Below are 26,158 nucleotides of genomic sequence, written 5' to 3'. Positions count from 1 at the left end.
CAGCCACTCAACACCATCACCCACACACTATCCACACACAAAACAACACACACCACCACACTCAACTCACTTAAATACACATACTCCACCCCACACATCATACACACCACCCCATGGCACCCCAAAGACAACCCCGCTTCACAGACGAAGAACTCAGGGTCATGGTGGAGGAAATCGTTCGGGTAGAGCCCCAGCTGTTCGGCACACAGATACAATACACCAGCATTGCCCGGAGGACGGAGCTATAGCAGAGGATTGTCGACAGGGTGAACGCAGTGGGACAGCACCCCAGAAATCGGGAAGACATCAGGAAGCGATGGAACGACATACGGGGGAAGGTGCGTTCCATGGTATCCAGGCACAACATCGCCGTGCAGAAGACTGGCGGAGGACCCCCACCTCAACCCCCACAATTCACATCATGGGAGGAGGAAGTCTTGAACATCCTGCATCCTGACGGCCTCGCAGGAGTCGGCGGAGGAATGGATACTGGTAAGTTGAAGCTTCAATACTGCTTCCCCCCCACCTGCATGCCAAATCAGACCCCAACCCTCACCCCCATCCTCGAACCCCACCCTCACCCCCACCCCCATCCTCACCCCCACCTTCACCCCCACCACCATCCTCACCCCCACCACCATCCTCACCCCCACCACCATCCTCACCCCCACCCCCAGCACACCTATTCCCCGCCAATGTCTCACCATCACAACCCACACATCCCAAAACCTAGGCCTGCATGCGTCCACTAAGCATGGACACCCATCACCAAAGCATGCCCAATGCATATACACATCCCCCCCACAAGCCACCCTCACCAAAGCCCCCACACACGAATGCCAGCACTTGGGGACACGAGAACCCACAGATACACCCATATGCCACACATTGAAACTATAACCATACCTCTATACCCCTGCAGGACCCGACCGTCAACACACCGCGGCGGAGGGGCCAGAATTCTCCACACCCCCCACCCAAGAGGCCGTCAGCGATGACAGCAGCTCTGTCGACCTGGACACCGATGACCAGCCCGGACCATCGGGGACCTCTGGACAGTCGGTTCCCCTCATACAGGCCCAGGCCACTACAGACCCAAACCCCTCTGGGACCACCAGCACAGCTCCCACCCAGCGGGCCCATGCCTCTGTCTCCAGGGCGCGTCAATCTGCGGTGTGTCTACCACTACAGGGCACCCAGGATAACCCACCACCCCAACAACAACAGGGACCTGGGGGCAGTGGTAGTGGGCACACCGGCCAGGGGGCAGAGGCCCAGGGAAACAGGGGAACTCGGCGGGCAGCTGTGCGACAGGGGGGGGAGGAGAGGCCCAGGGAACCCACTCTCCACGAGGTCCTCACCACCATCATGGGAGCATACAACCGCTCCCAGGAGACGATGGCGACGGTACTGGCCCGGTTCCAGGAGATCCAGGTGCTGCAGGAGGAACACTATCGGGGGTACAGGGAGGACATCAGAGCCATCAACACCACCCTGGTTACCATGGTAGGGCTGCTGCAGGACCTCGTAAACAGCAGGGCGGACACTGAACAACACCCAAGGGCCCCTGCCACTAGCCTGGACCAAGAATAGCCAACCACCTCCGCCGGCGCTAGTGGACAGGAGGCCCCCGCACAGCAGCAGCCCACCAGACCCCCACCTCCTGCAGGAGAAGAACCACCCCGCAAGAGGGCCCTGAGATCTCGCAAGAAGACAGAGTAGGATGTCAAGACCCCCGCCAGCAAAGGATACCACCTGATGTCATCCCACTGTCCCACATTGTCACCCTGTCCATCCTTGAACTGCCCATGCTCCATCTCTCCACAGGCCTCTGGACAATGCACCTGTGTGACTGTTACTCTGGACTCTGCCATGGACATTCCTTCACCATAGCCCCCACCCACTTGAAACCACCCATCCCATTTTGAGCACTTAAATAAACACCTATTTTGCACCAAAATATCAGGAGTCTGGCTGTGATTTCAATAGATTGTAATTGACATGACAGTGCAAATATGTCCTTGTACATGGTGAAGTCAACAAACAGCTGCCACAAAGCTGTAGTCCATGGGGAAACGAAGCACAGGACTCGTAGTGGGGACCCCAGATCTGAAATAGGGAGGGAAAAGCCAAAACTCAGTCATCATACACTGGGGCAAATAGACAGGCAGCAGAGATGCTGGAGAGTAGTTAACATTTACTAAATTATCTTTGAAATGTTACCTGTGTCCTATTGGAAGTACTGTTCAATGATTCTGTCCCTGTTGTCTGTTTCAGCCCCGTCGTCTTCCTCCTCGTCACTCTCCTCAGGTTCCACCGCTGCCACAACACCACCGTCTCGACCATCCTCCTGCAGGAAAGGCACCTGGCGGCGCAAAGCCAGGTTGTGAAGCATGCAGCAGGCCACGATGATGTGACACACCTTCTTAGGTGAGTACATTAGGGATCCACCTGTCATATGCAGGCAGCGAAACCTGGCCTTTAGGAGGCCAAAGGTGCGTTCGATCACCCTCCTAGTACGCCCATGGGCCTCATTGTACCGTTCCTCTGCCCTGGTCCGGGGATTCCTTACTGGGGTCAGTAGCCACGACAGGTTGGGGTACCCAGAGTCCCCCACTAGCCATACACGGTGTCTCTGTAGCTGTTCCATCACGTAAGGGATGCTGCTATTCCTCAGGATGTAGGCGTCATGCACTGACCCTGGGAATTTGGCATTTACATGCGAGATGTACTGGTCAGCCAAACACACCACCTGGATGTTCATTGAATGGTAATTTTTTCTGTTCCTGTACACCTGCTCCCTGTCTCTTGGGGGAACCAAAGCCACATGGGTCCCATCAATGGCACCAATTACGTTGGGAATATGTCCAAGGGCGTAGAAATCACCCTTCACTGTAGCCAATTCGCCCACCTCAGGGAAAATGATGTAGTTCCTCACGGATTTCATCAGGGCAGACAACACTCTGGATAACACCTTCGAAAACATGGGCTGAGACATCCCGGAAGCAATTCCCACGGTTGTCTGAAATGACCCACTTGCCAAGAAATGTAGTACTGACATGACCTGCACCAGAGGGGGAATCCCTGTGGGTTGGCGGATGGGGGACATCAGGTCGGGCTCCAGCTGGGCACACAGTTCATGGATAGTGGCACGGTTAAGACGGTAGGTCAGGATAATGTGGCGTTCTTCCATTGTCGACAGGTCCACCAGCGGTCGGTACACGGGAGGATTCATCCGTCTCCTTGCCCAACCCAGCGGACGGTGCCTAGGAAGGACAACATGGAGCACACAGTCAAGCAACCCACAGGTACGTACTCACAGCTAGCACAGTATACGATTCTCTATGCAGTGAATGGCGTGTCTGAGTGGCTATGCAAGGCCTAGGCCTGTGTGACGCAGTTGAAATTGAGCCATGTGGGCCCTGGAAATGGCGGCTGCCTGACCTGTGAAGTGTGACAATGGGATGTGAGGTCAATGCGCTGGCGTGGCACACCGCGGCGGGCGGCGGGCGAAGACCGCGGCGCGAAGCCGCATTGGTTAACATTGAAGCCTATGGGTTTCAGGAGCCAATGGCGAAGGGCGCCGGCGGTGGCGGGACGCACCGCCGCGGTACGCACCGCCGCGGACGTGACCGCCATTTTCTATCTACTTATCCACTTGCGACTTGAACTTTCACAGGAGAGGACCTATACTGCAAGTGTTGCTGTGACCTCGGTCTGGAAGGGACAATGGCTGCTGCGACTGGGGAAAGGGCCCCTGCCTTCACTGGAGAGGAGTTGGAGAAACTTGTGGATGGGGTCCTCCCCCAGTATGCGCTACTCTACGGTCCTCCAGACCAACAAGTGAGTTTAATTCAATATGGATTTGGGGCCACTGGCTGGCTTGGGGGCCTGGCGGGGATGGGGGGCATGTTGGGGCTGGCGGGGGGCCTGGCGGGGGGCCTGGCGGGGATGGGGGGCATGTTGGGCATGGCGGGGGGGTCTGGCGGGGGGCCTGGCGGGGATGGGGGGCATGTTGGGCATGGCGGGGGGCATGGCGGGGGGCCTGGCGGGGATGGGGGGCATGTTGGGCATGGCGGGGATGGGGGGCATGTTGGGCATGGCGGGGGGCATGGCGGGGGGCCTGGCGGGGATGGGGGGCATGTTGGGCATGGCGGGGGGCATGGCGGGGGGCCTGGCGGGGATGGGGGGCATGTTGGGCATGGCGGGGGGCCTGGCGGGGGGCCTGGCGGGGATGGGGGCGTTGGGCCACTGGAAAGGAAAATGCTGAGAAACTTGAACGTGGTATTTCTCCCTCCCTGTACGTGTCACATAGGTCCGCGCCCATGAGAAGATCGGGATTTGGCGTGCCATCGCCAAGGAAGTCCGGGCCCTGGGGGTCCACCATCGACGGGGCACCCACTGCCGCAAGAGGTGGGAGGACATCCGCCGCGGGACCAAGAAGACCGCCGAGTCTCTGCTGGGGATGGCCTCCCAACGTAGGCGGGGTGCCTGCCGTCAACTGAGCCCCCTGATGTTCCGGATCCTGGCGGTGGCCTACCCTGAATTGGATGGGCGCGTGAGGGCAGCACAGCAGACACAAGGGGGTGAGTACAAGCATTATCTACTCTGTTGTCGCGCAGTGGAGGTGTCTGGGTGGGGGAGGAGGGCTGGGGGTCCCCCTAGGCCAGGGCGATATCTGTAGGCTGGGCACCCCGTAAGCCCCTGTGTCCCCAGCCACCACCCTCAGTAGTTTGTCAGTACAGCCATCCCTGGGCCGTGTCATCCATGGGTGCAGTTGTCAACTCTAGGCGTGTAGGGCATGTTCCACGGAATGCGTAGCGTACCCCAAGTGCGCAACTTAGTGCAGGGGGCATCTGTGTCTGTCATGTCCGCTAACTGTACCGGAGATCCATGTACTCAATATCCCTTTATTTCTCTCTCCCCCCCCCTTTTTGTTTGTCTTTCTGTGCTTGTGTGCATCAGCATCATCAGGCGGAGGAGAAGTGGCATCGGGGCAGGAGGGAGCTGCATCTCACATGGCCCAGGAGGGCCATGCCACAGAGTCAGACTGGACCAGTGAGACGGAGGGCGAGGGGAGCTCCACGACGGGGACGACTGGACCCTGCAGCGACACGGACACGTCCTCGGAAGGGGGCTCCCTTGCGGGGGTGGCACCATCCGTGCCCCCGCCATTACAGGTACAGCCGCCACCCAGCGCACCATCTCCGCCCTCCCAGCAGCCCCTCAGCGTTCGCCCCGTGCCCGCTCTGCCAGGAAGCCGGGCATCTCCTTCGCCCCAGGCACCTCAGGCCCTGCCCCTGTTACCCCCGCTGCCCTCAGTGAGGAGGTCATTGACCTCCTCCGAACGCTCATTGTTGGGCAGACTACCCTTTTGAATGCCATCCAGTGGGTGGAGAGGGAGGTTCATCGCAGCAATGCGTACCTGGAGGGCATTCATTCGGGTCAGGCTGCCCATCAGCGATCGTTCCAGGCTCTGGCCTCAGCACTGACGGCAGCCATTGTCCCTGTCTCCTGCCTGCCTCTACTAACTCCCTCCTCCCAGTCTCCTGTTCCTCTGCCTGTCCCACCCACACCATCAGACCAGCCTGCACACACCTCAACACCCAAGAGAAGCTCATCCAAACATAAGCACCACAGATCACGCAGACATTCACACACGCAACATTCCGATGCAGACATGCCAACAGTCACTACCACCTCTGTGACCCCCACCTCCTCGTCTCCCTCCTCCCTCCCTGTGACGTCTACACTCACACCTCCATTCACCTCACCATCAGCCAATGTTTCCATCACCAGCACACCCTCCACTCCAGTCCGCACACGTGCAGTCACCACCCCCACTGCCATTTACACGTCCCCTGTGTCCTCTCCCACTGTGTCTGTCACCCCCTCTTCCACACCACACAAACGCAGCCACCCACCCACCCAACAGCCATCCACCTCACGACAGCCTATCCCTCTTGCACCTGCACCCAAAGACAGCAAACGTGACTCACCTACAACCACATCCTCTCCCTCCACTCCCATTCCCACTGTACCTACCACTCTCCATTGTCCCAAGAAGCTCTTCCTCGCCACTACTAACTTCTTTCCTGACCCTGAGCCCCCCCCTCCTTCTCGTCGGGGTAAGAAGAGCACCTCAGCCACCACCAGCCCTGCAGCCCCCTTGACAAGGGTGCAGGGGTATTGGAGCCCGCCAGCCCGCATGTCTGGGTCTTCGCCCAGCAGCAAGGGGACAGCCAGCCCACCCCCTGGGAAGAGGAGCAGAAGGCGGAAGGGTCGCCGCAGGAGCCCGCCTTCTACATCCCCCCCGGACACCACCCAGAGACAGTCACCAGCCACAGCTCCAAAGGGAGGAAAGGGCCACAGGCCCACGACTAAGGAGGGCAAGGGCAGCAAGTCGGAGAGGTCAGGCAGCAGGCCTGCTGCCCAGGAGGAGCCCACAACCCCCATAGCCGCTGCCCCGGGAGGAACCGGCACAGCTGCCCCGGGAGAGCCCACCACCCCCATAGCCGCTGCCCAGAGAGGACCCAGCCCAGCTGGCCAGGAGGGCCCCACCACCCACAGCCCAGGTGGGCAGTGAAGGAGCACCATCCCCGCTGCCCAGGAGGGCACCACCAGGCAATTAGCAGTTGGCCATAGACCGGCCGCCGTCTCAAGAACCGCTGAACTGGGCCCCGCCGTCTCAAGAACCGCTGAACTGGGCCCTTCAGGGCAAGAACCGCTGAACTGGGCCCCGCCGTCTCAAGAACCGCTGAACTGGGCCCTTAAGGGCAAGGAGCGCTGAACTGGGCCCCGCCGTCTCAAGAACCGCTGAACTGGGCCCCGCCGTCTCAAGAACCGCTCCGCTGGGCCCCGCCGTCTCAAGAACCGCTGAACTGGGCCCTTCAGGGCAAGAACCGCTGAACTGGGCCCGCCGTCTCAAGAACCGCTGAACTGGGCCCTTCAGGGCAAGAACCGCTGAACTGGGCCCTTCAAGGCAAGGACCGCTGAACTGGGCCCCGCCGTCTCAAGCACCGCTCCGCTGGGCCCTGCCGTCTCAAGAACCGCTGAACTGGGCCCTTCAGGGCAAGAACCGCTGAACTGGGCCCCGCCGTCTCAAGAACCGCTGAACTGGGCCCTTCAGGGCAAGAACCACTGAACTGGGCCCTTCAAGGCAAGGACCGCTGAACTGGGCCCGCCGTCTCAAGCACCGCTCCGCTGGGCCCCGCCGTCTCAAGAACCGCTGAACTGGGCCCTTCAAGGCAAGGAGCGCTGAACTGGGCCCCGCCGTCTCAAGAACCGCTGAACTGGGCCCTTCAGGGCAAGAACCGCTGGCCCTTTGGCAGACGTGGCAGGGCAGGATCTATCTCGGGAAGGGCTGCAGGATGTCCTCTGGCCAACTTGCCTCCTCCAGTGGCAGTGGGGTCTGTTATGGACTGTATGGACTGTGGCTTTGCTCTCCCCAGGATGGCCCAGTGGGCAGGCCACCCACTGTATGGACTGTATGGACTGTGGCTTTGCTCTCCCCAGGATGGCCCAGTGGGCAGGCCACCCACTGTATGGACTGTATGGACTGTGGCTTTGCTCTCCCCAGGATGGCCCAGTGGGCAGGCCACCCACTGTATGGACTGTATGGACTGTGGCTTTGCTCTCCCCAGGATGGCCCAGTGGGCAGGCCACCCACTGTATGGACTGTATGGACTGTGGCTTTGCTCTCCCCAGGATGGCCCAGTGGGCAGGCCACCCACTGTATGGACTGTATGGACTGTGGCTTTGCTCTCCCCAGGATGGCCCAGTGGGCAGGCCACCCACTGTATGGACTGTTTGGACTGTGGCTTTGCTCTCCCCAGGATGGGCCAGTGGTCATGGAGTCCCCTCGTGGATCTGGCGTCGTGTACTCAAGTGGCTGAGGTGCCCCCCCTTCCCTTCCCCCTGAGGTGCCTGTCCTATTTTCTTTCTGATGCCCCTGCAGTGTTCTCTCCGTGGAGTTCTTGTTGTGGGACTGGGCCTTGCCCCTTTGCACAGGACCCCTGTGATCCACGGACAGTGGTTGGACTACATTTAGTAGCTGTATATATTTTGTACATAGTTTATTTATTTATTGGGATTACTGGTGTACATATTTCAATATATCTGCCCGTTTATGATCTCTTCTTTTGGTCTTTGCATTATTTCGGAGGGGGGTGGTTTGTGGGTTGTGACAGTGATCTGTGGGAATGCATTGATGTGTGTGTTGTAGTGGGTGTGGGTGGGTGGGTGTGTGCCGGTAATCTTTTCCCTCCCCTGTGTCGTAGGTGCCGTACTCACCGATGTCTTCCGCGCCGCCGGGCGTGCTCCTGGTATATGAGCAGGAATAGGAGTGCGGGGATGACCTGCAACTCTGGCTCCATACTGCCGGAATCTCGCGTGGAGTGCGTAGAGGTGAGCGTTTTCCCGTTCGTAGTCTGTTTCCGCCGTGTTCTTATCGGCGGTGCTCCCGCCCCGGAAAAGGTGGCAGATTGGTGGGTCGTAATAGGGTGGGCGGTACTTTGTCTACCGCCGGGCTGTTGGCGGGAACCGCCGCGCTGTTTGTTTGTACCGCTGTGGCGGTCGGAGTGTTAAGTTGGCGGGCTGTGTTGGCGGTTCCCGCCAGGGTCAGAATTGCATATTTTAGACCGCCGGCCTGTTGGCGGCTTGGCCGCCGCTTTATCACCGACCGCCAGGGTCAGAATGAGGGCCTATATGTTCAGAGAAGGTACACCAAATAGGGCTTTCCTTTTAAAGTTCAAGCTTGAACAACCTCCAGTTACAAATAGGATAGCCTACGTAACTGGGGTGGAAATCCTCAGTACCACGGACATCTCCGTATACGGTATTGAGGCGCCATTATATATTATGAGACAGAGATACTCCGGAGGACCCGAAAAAATCAGAGCCTGACCAAACGTTGGGGGCGCCATGTCACGTAGGCTCTCATTATTCTAATGAGAATACTTGATTTTGAGCAGCAGAATCGCCCGCGGTGTGTGAGATTAAGTCTAACCCACTGCGGGTGACACCTGTCGCTTCAATCCGGGTTTTGCTCAGGCTAACTAGCAGTGCCTCATCTCCATCGAGGGACAGGGATGACTGGGCAGCCGAGCGCATGACATGCTTGGCTTCTCAGGGAAGTCGTGGTCACTCAGGTCTCATCCGGTTCTCTCATCCACAGTTCAGTCTCATATATAAATGACATACAGAGGCAGTATATGTTTCAATAATGAGTTTAATAAAAATTACTGCATCTTAGATAGCAAAGCGTGAGCTGCAATAACCAGGACGACACAACATGACAGTATTAGAATTGTGACTAGGAGGCTGAAGCATAAAAACCACGCTATCATATTGTCACTATAATCAACAGACTAATTCCTACCTAGGCTTAGGATAGAGCACAGCATGTTAAGCTCTAAATCTGCCCTTCAGGTTCCCCAGGGAAGACATCCACCCCCATACCCGAGCAAAGGCCTGCGGTCTGCGTTAACATCTGTAGTGAAGCATTCGTCAATCAGCATACAGTCGTGGTTCCCTGGCTGCAATCTCCCTCTAATGTGTAAGGGACAAGGAAGTGTTTTATAATAACACAGCTGATGTTGTGAGAAAATGTCCCTATGTAAGGATGTGTATTTTCTACGAATGTTGGAGACTAAACTCCTACCACGTTCACCGGCAATGTACCGTGCTGTAGCCTTGGAAGAAGCACAGAGTGATCAAGAATGTCTTGTTTGAGAACAGAGTGCTAGCTTAGGCAAAAACAGTTAGATAGACGGAAATAAAACAAGACAGTAAAAATGGTTATTGTAACAATAATAAGTCGAGGCTGAATAAAATATACCTAGGTTAAAGAGCACAGCGGCCTAGTGTGTTAAAATAACGTGCACGGAGCTATAACTAACTAAAATGGCTACACAACCAGCCAGTACAGCATGACCAGATAACCACAGTTGGCGCTCTGTGCTTCTAAGCACTGTTTTTATTTAAATCTTTAATGTTGCATATCTCTATTTCTATTGATTGGATAGTTGTTGTTTTGGTCTCAAATAATGTATTAAATTTACTTTAAATTGGTGTTGGATTTTTCTGGTGTGTGTTTTCACTTTATTATTGTTTGAAGTACTGCATAAATATGTTACACATTGCCTCTAAGTTAAGGCTGTCTACTTTTCTGCTCAAAGAGCTGTAAAAAGCTCACATTTTCAAAGTCATCCTTTATGGTGGTGACATCAGTGTCCAAATTCAGTCTCTTCCGAAGGACAAGTAATAGCCTTTCCACTAATAATATTGCTGCTTTCTTGAGGATAAACATCAGCCCAGTGCAACTGCTTGCAATCATTTGTGGGAACTACAAGCCAAGGTCTAATTTGATGCATTGTGCAAATCAGCAAGGCAATAGCAAGCAACAGGCCATTACATTATAATAACTTTCTATTGTACTTCTATCCAATGCAAAAAGTATATGGGACCTTCATGGGTGCTGTACTTATAAATATGGGTGCTTGGGCTGTTACTCTTCACTTGCGGAATGCTTTAAGATATTTTTTCTTTGATGGGCACATGAGCAAAGGTTGAAGAAAATCAATTTTAAAGCATGACGGAATTAGAGAAAAGGGAAATCTGTTAAAATTGTTTGATATGATAAACAATAAAAAACTCCTAGGCTTTACAATCATAAAAAGCATTAAAAAAACACATTAGAAATACAGTAAATTACAGTTAAAAAAAGTTTGAAAAACTGACATGGGAAAAATGGATATCCACAGATGCAGCAGCTGCAGCAACTCTGAGTTGTCCTGGTTTTATGACCCGACATTACAAGAAACACAAAACCCAGTTTTACCTCTGTGTGGATTTGCACCCACAAGGCAAAGCCCAGACCCTACCCACTCCCTCTAGCACTTTGGAAAAAGAAAAACAAGACAACAGGCCCTTTGCATCCATCAACTAGGATCTGGAACAACATCCTGTTATCAGGACAGCCCCAACGCTTCTCCAATTGAGGAAATAATTGAATATTCACTTCGTTAAATAACACTACATCACACTGTATTTACCATCCACAATCCAGCTTCCTGTTCTACTATTTGTTGACTTTATTCTTGTCTTTGGCCAAGTACAGTGCTCTGGTGCCTTCTGGCTACCATTGCCTGGGGCGTAGCTTGGTCAGTATGATTGGGGGTGAGGGTGGTGGGGGAAGAGGGGTTAGCTTCAGATTTCCGGACAATCACACCAGCACATCGTGATGTTAAAATATATTATAGGACAAGCAAGGTGCACAAGAGGGGCTTAAGAGGCAGTGCAAAGGGAGAAGAATGCAGATTGGTAGGTGTACTAACTGAGAGAAAGCACAATATTTTGTGAAATAACTATCATTTTTGTCGTCTTTTCAAACAGAGGGAGTGTGTGTGAGTGTGTTTTGGTCTCTGTGTGTAAAGATTCCTGGTGAAATCCGACAGACACCTCACTATAACCGACTGAAAGCACCTGCACCCAACTATTTATCACAAAATACATCAGGGGGGTGTTACACCCCACCCATCCCCTGAAGCAACTGCACCCAACTATTTATCCAAAAATACATTTATTAGGGGGGTGTAACACCCCTCCCAAGTTTTGTGCTATAGAAATACCATATGCATACATATATAAATGGGGAGGAGTGCATGCTTTCCACAGAGAGGTCACAACCTCTCCGCCTGGAGAGTTACCCTTCCCGCCCAACACTGCTGGCTGGCAAAGCCTCCACACTGCATTTATTAACCACCTACTCAGGTTAGGTGGTAAACACTAGCGCTAAACTCCTTATTACCAAGGAAAACCTGCCTTAAGGAAAATTCATCATCATCAATGGTCAGCACTGCATTGAATGTCTGGAACACTGGCATTAAAGTGTTCTGTTGTGGTAGTCCTCTGCTCTACTCCTCACAGCGCAAGCTGCACAAAGGTTCAGGTACTCATAAGGACAGCACAAGAAACTAAGACTGCCCAGGAATCACAAGGTCTTCCCAGTCCAGTGGCCCAGGAGAAGCCAAGGAGAAATATGCGCTGAGAGCTGCTCCAGTGAAAGGATGGGTTTAGGAGGGAGGATGGACTGAGGAGAAAGAGAGAGAGAGAGCATGAACAGACAGAGGAGACTGTATGCATGAAGGGAGGTGACAGCATGCATGATCAAAGATGGTGGATGGAGGCAGGAGAGGATGGATAAAAGAAAACAGTGGATTGAGGAAAGTATGGATGGATAGAGGAGATGGGATGCACTGAAGGAGGGCATTGGATGGATAGTGAAGGAGGAGCATAGTGGAGGAGACAACATGCATGGATGACAGAGAGGATGAGTAAGGAAAAGGGGATGGACTGAGGAGATGAGATGAACATTTCTGATAGACTCACGATAAAAGACGGTGTTTAGAAAAGGATGGTATATAAACTCAGGAGTAAAGATGGACTGTGGAGAGGGGATAGGCGTAGCAGAGAGACTGAAGATGGAACAGAGGTGGGGTAGTGTTTAAGACAGGAGAGAATGAATGGAGAGAGCTAAATGGGAAAAACAAGGCCGACTACGACAACTCACTCTATGCCAGAGTCTCCAAGGCCTACTAGACCAACTTCAGACCACCCAGAAAATTGCTCCAAGACTCATACTCGACCTCCCAAGCTCAGCCCACCTCTCATCACACCAGAGAGACCTCCACTGACTCCCCATTCACAAACGCAGCCAATTCAAATTCCTCACAAATACATACAATGCCTCACACAACACTGGCTCAGCATACCTTAACAACCGCATATGCTTTCACCAGCCTAACAGGCACTTATGCTTAGCCTTACTCTCATTCGCACACATCCCTCACATTCACAAGAGCAGAACAGTTTTTTTTTCTCATACATGGCACCAAAAACATGGAACAGCCTCTCAGAACACATCAGAGCCTCCTCCGCATTTCCTGAGTTCTGTAAGAAGCTGAAGATCTGTCTCTGTGAATTACTCTGAGGGGACATTACCTAAACACCTGCTCCGGTGCTTGGGTACCCTCACAGGTGATTAGTGCACTATACAAATAGACATAACATAACAGGGTGGATGTTGGAAAGAAGGTGAATGTGAAAATGACTGGAGTTGAGTGGATTTATGTTGGGAGAAAGAACATCTTCAAGAGACAGAATATGTATGGAAGAAAAAGTCACTGGAGAAGAGAGAGGGTAGATGTTGGAGAGAGTAGCTAAAATATGCAACAGATGTAGGATAAAGAAGAGCAACACCACCACCACTAAATCAATGGGATTCTATTTAATGACCAACGGGTTTAGGGGGTTTGAGACTCACCGCTCTAACAAAAAATATAACAGCCTTCTTAAATTGTAGGAAAGTCTCTTTGGGCACACTTCGAGATGCATCCACAAGAATATAGATATTCAACGTCCCGTTTTTCTGAATGACGACTTTACGCCCAAGGTTTTCTGTGGGAAAGAGATAAAATGTTAACCACTAACCAGTAGCTTTAACTGTGCCTTCTTTTAGGATGAAACATACTTTTATTATTTAAAACCTTCTTCATTCAGCTTAGTACAACAATAAAGGTGATGTGAGCAAGTGCAAGATGCACAAGGCTGCAGTACAGGAGAGCTAATGTGGTCTTGATGAGGGTGGAACTCAAGAGTCTGCGGTACTGGAGAGCTCAGCTTGGTGCCAGAGACCACCAATCCATGAGGCCACAGTACCATGTCACTGAATCTGGCAATACTAAGTGTGGAGCTCACAGGCTAGTAACTCCTTGTAGCTCAGCCTGGTGTTACCTAGGGCCTGATTACAAGTTTGGTGGTCTGTGAACAGCCATTGTGGCAGTCCGACCACCACATCCTTAGCGTTCCGACCGCCACATTACAAGCAATACGGTCAGACTGCCACAAGACCGCCGGCACCACCAGCATCTGAGCTGCGGCTGCTGTGGTGGTGGAGACCGCGGCGATCAATGTTGGCGGGGCCAGCATTGGGACCACTATGGGTATTCCAACCAGCCTGAACGCTGATCTGTTCATGGCAGGGACCCCGCCTGAACAGGGTGGCGCAAAGGCAGGTAAGGGGCCCAACAAAAGGGCCCCAGGGGAATGAGTTCATATAGGGTGAGGTAGGGGCAACTGTGGGGCCCCCCATGCCTGTGAGGTATGTGGTTGCATTGTGTGCCATGTGGGACATGGTGCATGGGTACAGTGCGCCCGATGTGCTGGAGGCAGGGTAGTGTGGCCGGCATCAGCAGTAGACTACCTCCCATAGCCTGTACCTGCTGACACACTGCCAGTCCAGTGGGGAACACGTAATCTGGCGGTAGAGAGGCCATCAGCCTGGCACTGTTCGGCAGACTGCCAGCAGTGCAGGCTGGTGGGCCGACCGCCAAATTTGTAATCAGGCCCTTAGTGTGGGGCCCATAAGGCTGTTCTTCCATGTAGCACAACCCTGTATTGTTGGGCCCATGAGGCTGTGCTTCCATGTAGCTAAACAAGGTATTACTGAACGTGAGGCCCACAACTCTTTACTTCTATGTAACACAGCCTTGTGTTACTGAGTTTGGGAACCATGACACTGTAGTATGGTGTTGGGAGGCCCATGAGCCTGTACTTTCATATAGCTCACATTTTTATTAGTGAGTAGAACAGTGAATGTGATTGATCAACTGCCCACAGGCAAGACTCCAGGGTCAGAATGCCACCCACCAAGATCTATGCACCATCTAAGAAAAGGCTTGCACCGCAGCTTCTGTCTGTATATATGCGGAAGCATATGCTGTAGGGCTACAAATGGAAACGTTGAGAGAGGTGGTGATAGTGTTACTTCAGGAACATGGGAAAGATCCCCCGGATGTAAGATCATACCGTCCGTTATCCCTCATTTATACAGATGGGAAGATACTGGGCAAGATCTTAGCCATTAGGATACAGGGGCTCCCAAAGGATCTGGTGCGCCAAGATCAATGTGGATTTATCATCAAGAGAAACAACACCCAAAACTTAAGGTAACTCTTTCATGTTATGGATCTGGTACGGCAGGGAGCCACTTCTTCTGTACTCTCCACGGACATGGAGTATTCAACACTATAACATGGCCATAGCTGTTTGCAGTGTTGAAAAAGTTGGAGTTAGGTCCTATTATACTGCACTGGATAAAACTCTTATATTCCCAGCTGCTGGTCTTGGTGAGCATCTGACGCACAACGTCTCAGCAATGGTTTATGCAATGCAGAACTAGGAGGCACGGGTTTCCGCTCTAACCTTTGTTTTTCACTCTAGCAATGGATTCTCTGGTGTGCCTTCTCCGCATGAGGGAGATGGAATGGGGCATAGGATTGTCTAACAGATATCATGTTGAGTCAATGTATGATGACAACACACTTTTATATTTACAGTATGTTGAGACCACTTTAGCAGAGGTAATGGCCTTACTCACCACCTTCGGTGTGGTGTTGGGACTGCGAGCAAACTGGGGTAAGTCATTCCTGTTCCTAGCACAGCAGATTGAACAACCAAGCTGGCTGGAGACGCTACACTCTCTGGTGATATGAGAGTCTACAACCTTTTGCTACTTGGGTGTTCAAAAATACAGAGATGGAAACTACGACTGCCAAAGCCGCGGGGAGTATTAGGATGCTCCTGATGGTCTGACCTGTGGGAACATCGTACATCCGTTAAGGGAGCCAAGGCCAATACTGTAGCACATCAGAACCCTCGTAATGTGCACTGTATGCAAACAGACAGACAGGCAGACAGTGCGCATTCAGAGGGCGCTGGATGGGGGGCCCCTGCACTGTGTTTCCACCAGCCTTTCCATGGCAGGGTCTCCGCCATAGAAAGGCTGGCGGACACAGGAGTTGTGATCAGCATGGCTGCACTGAGTTCAGCACCGCCTTGGCTGACCATGAGTCCGCCCACCCGGCGATGATGGTGGTCCCCCAGCAGTCTGACCCGAAAGAGTCGTAAAGTGGTGGACAGACCGTGTGAAGCTGTCTAACCATCACTGTAGGGCTGGCGGTCTCAAGACCACCAGCCTCGTAAAGAGGACCTTAGTTTCAAGTAATATTTGTCGGGTGGTGACAGTGACCAGGCAATCACTTTCCGCATGGACTCCCATTGTCCCTATGGGACAAATTGCATTAGTTAAGATGCTAGTCCTGCCGAAGGTACCCTACTACTTTGTAAGTCTGTCACTGTGTCTGCCACTGAAGTTCTTTAAGAAGCTCAACACTCTTTTAATACAACAGGTTTGGAGACGGGGCAGCTGGAGAGTGGCCCTTTGTAAGCTCCAGAGACCTCTGGACGAGGAGGTTTGGGGGCTCCAAATTATGAAGCCTACTATTCAGCAGCTCTGCTGCAATAGCCACTGAGATGGCTATCATTAGACTTTGATTTGGAACGGCCAAAGTTACAGGTGGCACTGAAACCTCTGACTACGTATGAGACAGTACTTGGTAGCGTACCCAACTGTTGTCCTTGTGTGGTGCAAGTATTCTGTCAGTGCTGGGAGTGGCTGTGGAGACACATGGGAAGTCATGATAGATATGCCCCAGAGATCCCATTTTGGATGCTCCGAGAATTAAAAAAGTTACACAAAATACATAACCATCGAGAGTGGACCGAGGTGATATATAAGTGGTGAGAGACCTTTATTCCAACGGGACACAATATACATAAAAGACCCTTGCAAACTTCTGGGCCCCGGGTGCTGGCCAATTTCTCACCCACAATGCACTTTTAACAGTGGCCAAAAGTACAAGGGGATAAGGAGATGTAGAACCACCATGTCTAGTACGCTAAAGGTCTTGTTCCTCCATGGGGCACCTCGAAAAGCCTCCAGGCTATACAGCACAATTTCCACTGCAAAACAAATTATCTTAACTGTGCTGAAAGAAATATGGAAGATAAATCTGAAGAAGGAACTAACATGTATGGAGTGGGATAACAAACTATCATACACCAAAACCCTTCTGAAGAATCCAAGATTCAAACGCACTCAATTGAACTTTCTATCGCACCAAAAAGATTGCACAGATACACTATCGCACTCCTGACAGTTGTCCTCAACATATGCACCCAGAGGTGACTTTATTCATATGGTTTGGTCCTACCCCATAACAACACAATACTGGTCACAAATACTGGGGATGTTAGCTGATATGTTGGGCAGACTGACATCACCTGACTCAGGCCTGGCCAGGGCCTGGATATTCTGACAGGAGACAAGCAGCGCTGTACATATCTGCCTTACATTACATTACATTACATTACATTACAGGTACGCAGACCGAAATCCGACAAACAGCTACATTTCTGGTCCTGGGACTAGTTCTGGCCAGGCAGGCTATTGCAATGGCATGGACAGTCAGCCATCCCCGGGTATAAAGACATGGTTAGCTGACATGCAAAAATGAACGAGAACAGAGACTGTGTTGTTACATGACTCGCCCAATATATAACGCATTTGGATACCATATTAATAGCAATACAAGCAAAGCCAGGTTACAAGCCCCTGTATGGTGTGTGGGAATTATAAATGTGAGGATATCTCTGTGAATAGTTACACTTTATACCTCAGACATCACTGCTTCTGAGGGACTGCAGTTTTATAACTGACTAGGGACCTCCCTCCTGGCCTTCCTCCTCGCTCACATGTTCCCTCTCTTTCTTCGAGATTCTAGACATACTGGCCAAATTCGAGTTCGGCTTATAGATATTTAAGACAACGGGCCTAATTACCAATACCGTGGTCCATGGACTGCCATAAGCACGGTGGCAGTCAGACCACTGCAACCATGGCGGTCCGACCATCACATTACAATGCTGGCGGTTAGAGACCCAGCACACCTCCGCCACCACCAGAATCAGTGATCCTGACAGGTTGGCGGCGGTGAAAGACGTGTTCAGCCACGGCGGTGCAGAGTTCGGATAACTAGGACAGCTGTAACTGTTAATATAAACAAAAGGTCAATGAAAATATTTAGAAAAAATCTGAGTGCGTTTGATGCCTTCTCTTTGTGTCACAGGGAAGTCAGAGGTTACCAGTCTTTATTCTATGCAGGGGTGTTTGTACAAAATATTGGGTAAAAAACATTTGGATACAAAAATATTGTGTCAAGAATATTGGGGTATCAAAAATATCTTTGACTGTGATACCATAGGTAACAATATTTTTGAGTGTTATTTTTAATATTGTTGTATGAAATATTTTAGAAAATATTGTTGTATGTAGTATCATTTGCGTCATTTTGTATGTAATTTATTGTAGTGTGTTTGCTAATGTATGTTTAATATTTTTTTATTTGTGTTTTAGTAAAATGTATTAAATATGAAACTGTTGATATTACGTTTTTTAGTTGTTTTATGTTTAAAAAAATGGATTTATATTTTTTATCATTGAGAAACAAGGTTTTTGGGAGATAAAGGTGGGGAGATTATTAAAAACTAGATCATTTATTTTAAGTTAATTGTTCAATATTTTAATTACATGCAAATTAGTGTGATAACATTTTTATGTTAAATCAATAATTTTAAAGAATAATAGTTCATATTAGTTTTGAATATATATTCATGATATTACATTAAAAATATAAATATAAATATATTGTAATTTGTAATATAAATAATAAAATTATATACATTTATGAATAATTAAAATATATCAACAATTATTTTAATGATGTGAAATATTACTTTAATGACATTTTAATTTTTTACAAAATATATACAATTTTATCAAAATTAAAATATTAATTTTTTATTATGAAAATTATGATGCAAATGCAAAATTCTGTTGGTTAAATTATATTTTTATATTTAGAGTTAGTTGTAACAGTTTTGAAATTTTTGTAATTGTAATATGAAATTAATATACATATGTATTAATTATGATGTATACATTTATATTTTGTTCTATATTTATATTTTATCGGTTTATCAAAAAATTGGTATAAAGACTATCAGATTTTTATTATGTTTTGTATTTGACTAAGTGCTGGTGTTGGGAATATTTTTTTAATTTATTACATGTAAATATTTGAAATAAAAACATTTAATAAAAATATTTGAGTATAAGATTACTTTTTTATGTTAAACCAGTGGCTCTTAACATTTTAACTTCGATGGACACTCACTCAATCATTATTGGAATCCAGGGACTGCCACTGAATCATTATTGAAATCCAGGGACCCCAGCAGAGACATTAATGAAAGTCAGCTAATGGAAGCAGGGGACCGCAGCTTAAGTAATTTCAATGATTTGAATCTCAAACAATACACAAAAATACAGAAACAAGCATTCATCAAACAAATGCAGAAATGCTGAAATATTTCATTTAATTCACACGCAAATATAAAAATTCGAAATTTTCATTTTAATTGTAAGGCTATACCTTTTCTAAATTCAGCAGAAGAAACCCACCGTCAATACTATATTTTCTGTTTGATACATTTGCAGTGTTCCCACGAATCAATCAGAGGACACTAATTTAATTTTAGCCTCCAATTTCAAATTTCTTCATATTTGCGGAACATTTTAAGATTTCAATTTTAAATTTTGGTCCTTTATTTATATACACTTATTAATCTGTTATTATTGTTTAACTTCCTAAGCAGTCGCAGACCACCTGAGTAGGTATTGCGGATCCCCAGGGTTCCCAGGACCACAGGTTAAGAACCATGGTATTAAGCTATAAGAAATGGTAGTAAATATTTTTTTTAATAGTGATAAAAATAATCTTTCATATGTAAATGTTGAACTATGAATATATATTTTGCATTTATTGTTAGTGTGTTTTTGAAGTAATTTTTAAGTTTATAGGAAAACATATGTGTGAGTATGGAGTATTGGTTGTGTATATTACATTTTTAGTGAATAATGCCTTGCATAAAATCTTTTAGATTGTAGTGCTGTTAGACTCGTCAGCCTTAGGGTGGTCTTCCCCCAAACTTTTTGCCTGCTTGCCTCCATTGTTCTGGAATTTTTGCTTCTGTTGGCCTTAGGACTCTGAGCACTTTACCTGTGTTGACCAGTGCTAAAGTGCCTGTGCTCACTCCCCTAAACATGGTTTGATTGGCATATACTTGATTGGCATATTTAATTTACTTGTAAGCCCTTTGTACAGTAGTATACCATATACACAGGGCCTGTAAATTAAATGCTACCTGTGGGCCTGCAGCACTGAGCGCCTGCTCTGTAGAGGAGAGTTCCTCTCAGAGTGGTATTGGCGTTGACGTGTATCTGGAAGTGCAGGTGCTCTGCGGCGTACAGGGCGTCGTGGATGTCAGTCGAGATCCTAATGGAACTTTTGTGGACTATGGCGATTCCTCCTCCTGGCTTGTTGGTATGGTCTCTTCGGGTGATCTTGTAGCCCTCAGGAATGGCTATGGCGATGTCTGGTTCCGATGAGGGGTTCATCCAGGTTTCGGTTAGGAAGGCGATGTCCGGGGAGGTAGATGTGAGCAGGTCCCAGAGTTCGATGGCGTGCTTGTGTACGGAGCAGGTTTTGAGGAGCATGCAGCTGAGGTGGGTGGTGTTGTTGTTGTGCTTGGGGGCTTGCGCGCTGGTGAAGTGGCACGTGTGGCAGGAGAAGGGTCCATGGGTATGCCTAGGGGAGGTCTGGACGCAGGCGGTGGAGAGGCCGGGGTTGAGTGTGAGGAGTTCTGAAGCAGTGTAGTGGTATCAGGCGGTGAGTGGGGCGCGCGGGACAGGGGGACTGGCGCTGGGCGCGGATGGGCGCAGAAGGGCTTGCCATTGGCGCGCCTCCGGTGCGCCCACTGCCTGCGGCCGCACAGCGGCTGCCATTAAGAAGGGGAGGTGGGAGGGAGGAGCAGCTGGGAGGCGGTAGCGAATGGGGGTGCGAGGGGGCGGAGGCGCAGGGGACGCAGTGGCAGAACTGGGGAGAATCGGGCAGACAAGGTAGTGAGAAAAGGGGCAATAAAAGTCACAAAACTGCGGAAAAAGCAAAACAAACAGTAAACAAAAAAGGCACTTATACAGACCACTATGGTTCCGCTGGCCCCGACATGCAGCACAGACCGCCACAGTCACGAGGCAGCACAGATAGGCCAGCGGAGCCTGTGTTTCCACCGGACACATTACAAGGTTGCACACCGTCAATGTGACCGTGGGGGAAACGTACAGTGTAAAGGAAGACACTCACCATCAAGCAGCCTTACTCATCCAATGATGCTATGGAGAATGTTGTGTTTAATGAGTAGAATGTTGGTGACCAGGGGTTGCCTGGTAACGGGAGAGGGGAATTGGAATGTGAAGGAAGGTGGGTGGCAGTGACAGTTGTGCACTGGAACTGCCAGGGTTGGTTCGCAGAAGACTTAAGGATAATAAAGACATTTAAAATAAAAAGACATTGGAGTGTCTTTTCCAGAGAACATCACACAAGTCCTGCCTCTGCTCATCAAAGGACCATCAAATCAACACCGCTGTGGGCGCTACCAACCGTAAGTACACACACACCTACCTGTATCATTAGTGTTAAAAACAGATCATAGTGTCGCTGTCCACATCATATGGGGGGCACGCCGCGGGCATCAAGTACATTTTACATCCTGTACATAGTTCAAAACACACATTAAGACGGACAAATCCACAGTCACAATACGCCCCTTTTGGGCAGCCCACTCACACTGCAACACTACACAAAAACACACGCCCACACATCTCAGGCACAAGGACAGTGAAAGCTACACCACATTGTCTCACACATCACAGACAACACACAAACATCATATATACAAATACAACTCACATTCCACTCTGGCCAGGGACTGTCATCACATACAACACACATATGTATTGATGTGGCATGGAACACAACAACACTACCATTTAATAGCCCTGCAATGGACACACACATCACAGCACAATTGAAGGACAATGGCATGCACAATACACAGAGAGACAAATAGAAAAAGAGCACTATGCTAACAATACATGAACAATAGGGATGGGGACATCAAGAACACTCAAGGAAGAAGGCTGCACTGCAACATATATCACTTTGCACAGGCCCCTCAAATAACATGTGCACAGGAATTGGCCCTACATGTGTCACAGGGACAAACAGTACTAGACCCAAATGTCATGCCCATCTGCACAATGTGGAAGTGCAAGTCAACAAAGCATATTAAACTCCAACTGCATGGGACATACATCTACAGGAACTAGCTGCAAGGGACACATACCTAAATGTACACATGCACTTTCAATTGCAAACAGGGGTAGCACAAGTGAACACACTTCATATCTGCACAAACACATCTCAAGCTGACACACATCTGAATGATAAATAAACCATATCAGGGGGACAAGTCTAACACCATACATGCTCACATTGGACAGCACAAGATGAAATACTTACCTGAACAAACAGTGCACAATGCAATGACACCACCATTGCATTTACATCCACATATCCATACACTCAACATATGTCATGGGGGACACCCGCACTGCCCACAAAGTCCCATACTGCAAACAGCACATGGATCAGCAAGCAGGCTGAAACACACACAACTGCAGGCACTAAACACAAGTCATTTAGGGACCACTTAAAGGTAGAAAAGGAATTGCAAGACAAAGGTGTACCCAACAAAACAACAGTTTGGGTTTATTTTTGAGGAAAATGTAAAATATCCAGGCCATTGGCTAGTCCATGATCAAATGTTCATGCACATCACTGTACTCAGACGTGACTCATTAACTGCCAGGGAACCTTCACAGGAAGGGGCATCAAGGGGGCAGGTGGGCACCTCAGGTATTATCCAAGGGTAAAGGGGGCTCATATTTGGTAGAGGGTGGTTTGGGCTTGGGTGGGGGCCATCTTCTTTGTGGGAAGGGTGGGCTTCTTCTTGGGGGGAGGGTTATGGGTGCTTGCAGGGGGACGGGGGAGGCCTTGGAGGTGGAAGGGATGGGCTGGGAGCTGGGTGGGGACCTCTTGGGTTTGGGACAGGGGGAGGAGGCAACAGGGCAAAGGTCCATGTCAAACAAAAAGCCTTTCTTAGGGACAAGGGGAGGGGGGTCATGATTTTGAGATTGAGGGAGTGGTTGTAGGCTGTGTTGGTGTGGATATCATGGGTGCATGCTTCTGGAAGGTATGCTTGCTGTGTGGTGGGTGTATGTTGAGTGAGTGAGTGAGTGAGTGCATTTGTGTGTCTTGGGGGTAAGGGAGATGGACGTGCCGAGGGATGGAGTGGTAGATGTGTGTGTGTGTGTTGGGGTGGTGACTTCGGGTTGGCTGGATGTGATGGATGTGATGGAAGTCTATGTGTCTGTAGTTGTGGTGTCTGCGGTGCTTGTGGTGGATGTCTGGAGGTCTGCTGGGGTGGTGTCTATGGGTATGGTGGGTGTGTCACTGACTGTTGGTGTGGTGCCTGCGGATATGCTGGATGTCGTGTGTGTGATGCTGGGGGTGATGGTGGTGTTCAGGGAAGTTATGACTGTTGTGTCTGTGGGTGGCTGTTGTCTGCATGCGTGCTGGTGTGTCTTGTGGTGCTTGTGTTTGTGTGTGCTCCTCTTGGCTGTTGATGTGGATGCCTGCGGATCTGTCTGTGTGCTTTGGGTAGGTAGGGGAAGGAGGGATTTGGATTGAGTAGAGGGAGTTGGAGGGAGGACGGAGCCTGAAAAGGTCTCTGTTGGCCAGCCATTGCATTATGAATGCCTTCCAGGAATGCATTGGTTTGTTGTAGTTGGGTGACCAATCCCTGGATGGCATTCCCAATGGCTCACTGACTCGCAGAGATCGTTCTCAGGAGTTCAATAGCCTCCTCACTGAGGGCAGCAGGGGCAACAGGGGCTGGGGCGGAGGTGCCTACAGCAAAGAAGACGCCCACCCTCTTGGGTGAGCAGGCCCAGCCAACTTGGTGGGGAGCAGCAGGGAGGGCGGTGATAGAACGGGGCTGGCAGGCAGGGATGGTACAGGGAGATGCCGCAATGGGTCCACCGCCACTAGGGAACGCCCACTGTAGGAGGAATCTGATGATGTTGAGAACGTAGATCCGGTCTCCTCCGTGGCACTCCCTCACCCTCCGGGCCACTGGGTACCTCTGTGTCAGTGGTGTCTTGACCCGAGGTCCCGTGGCCAGATGCTTCCCCACTCGACTCTGCCCCATCTCCTCCACTTGCCTGTGCTGACGCTGCCTCGACAAAGAGGAATAGGGTCATCACATGTCCATAATCAACATTGAACAACAGCTCTGATTAGCAAACATTACCATGATGTCAAGTAGGCCCCAGCAATAAACTCCACCTAAGTGGCCCATACATGTGCCGTACCATATGCATGCATGCCATCTAAAATATCAACAGTTGCCCACAGAAATCTTTGGACCTCAGACAACTACAATTGCATGGCTGAATTTGTGCAATCACAATAACCATTCAACAACTAGGAGACCTCATCACCCTAAAAGCTTTATCCCATGGAGCAGACCTCAGTCACCTGTTGGCATACAATAGTAAGCCAATACAAAGTCCATTTCCACAGGTCCCACACAAGGTCATGCACGCATCTAATTGTCACATACATAATGGTCCAACAATAAGAAATGGTGCTCCAAAATTCAGCCATGTTGATGAGAAAAGTACAATAGACTGGAGAAGGTGACATGGAAATACCCATGTCACACTGGAAACATATCAACAATTACTCTTCACGAAGTGATATTTGTCCAAATAGAGCCAAGGAGGTAGTATTAATGTTACTTAGATAGGCCACACATGTGGAATGGAAATTAACACAGTAGATATCATGTCCAATATGTCAGGAAGAGATGTCCCCAAAATACACAAGGCAATGAATCAGCAAGCCCCAGAGTAATCACCACTAATGCCTGGCACCCCTCACAATGGCATTCTCTGAGTGCTTCAGTAGAAGCCATTAGTCATTTGCATGTTGGAGAGACACATAAGTTGCAAGGACTTGTAGAAGGCACAATCTTGGTCATGCAAACCCAGATGTCTGTCCGTGGATGAATGTCTGTACCAAGTGATATTTGTCTAAATAGAGCCAAGGAGGTAGTATTAATGTTACTCAGATAGGCCACACACGTGGAATGGAAATGAACACAGTAGACATCATGTACAATATGTCAGGGAGAGATGTCCCCAAAATACACAAGACAATGAATCAGCAAGCCCCAATCACCATTAATGTCTGGCACCCCCACAATTACATTCTCTGAGTGCTTCTGTAGAAGCCATTCGTCCTTTGCATGTTGGAGAGACACAGAAGGTACAAGGCTTGTAGAAAGCCCTCAACCTGTTGCCCAATAGGAAGCTATATCACTGTCCCAATCTTGGTCATGCAGACCCAGATGTCTGTCTGTACCCAAACCCGTATCCAAAACATAACTGCATGTCACTCCATGATGCAGGCCAACAGTCAGGGCACACACCTTACCCATAACACATGTGCAGTTTATTTTTTCACCTAATGCCACTTCAAAGTCATAGCTATTCACATTGTGGCTTTAAACTCTAGGCCTACCTGTCGTGTCCCTCATTTTTCATGCAATTGTACATGCCAACTTACATACTATGTTGCATGAGGGAATGTGTCAGACAATTCACAATGACGACACACTCCTGCATGTGGCACAACCTGAAATGTAACCCCTTTGTAAATGTACTATTCCACAAACAATTTGCCATTCATGTATATATGAGGGCATACAGACATCATCCAATAGACCATAACTGAAACTGCCTGCTTATAAATGTTTTCTAAAGAGAAAGGGACACATGCTGACAGGTAGGCACAAGGAATGTTTGCAACAGTGATGACACACAATACATGTCAATGGACAGTCCACACATACCAAGGGAAATTAGTGATCACTAGCTGCATCCAAAAAACAATGTAAGCCTTGTCACATGTATGTTAGACACCTTCACATTACAGACTGCAGTGAGGCACCAGCACACATCATACACTGAAGAAAACAAGCTTCTGGGTGGCAGATGCCAACATACACATGTACACAGACACATGGCTGAGGACAGTGATCTATCACATACTTGCCTTTGGCTTGGAACACTGAGGAGTAGTGGTCTGTTGCATAGAAAATACCCACACTACAACAACAAACAGTACTTGTTTGATAACTGCACACAGCCATATGTAGTCCTTTCCCAGCA

General features: G+C 49.5%; 1 protein-coding gene across 1 annotated transcript in view; it reads right to left on the bottom strand.

Moving 5' to 3' along the window:
- LOC138299142 (complement C2-like) overlaps positions 1-26,158 on the bottom strand; it is a 479,732-nt gene that overhangs the window by 296,171 nt on the left and 157,403 nt on the right. Inside the window, exon 6 of the mRNA XM_069237201.1 lies at positions 13,325-13,458. Coding sequence (XP_069093302.1) covers positions 13,325-13,458 — 134 coding nt within the window. The remainder of the gene's footprint in view (positions 1-13,324; positions 13,459-26,158) is intronic.

The sequence above is a fragment of the Pleurodeles waltl genome, chromosome 6, assembly GCF_031143425.1.
Source record: "Pleurodeles waltl isolate 20211129_DDA chromosome 6, aPleWal1.hap1.20221129, whole genome shotgun sequence".
NCBI lineage: Eukaryota > Metazoa > Chordata > Amphibia > Caudata > Salamandridae > Pleurodeles > Pleurodeles waltl.
This window is presented reverse-complemented; position numbering and strand designations above follow the sequence as displayed.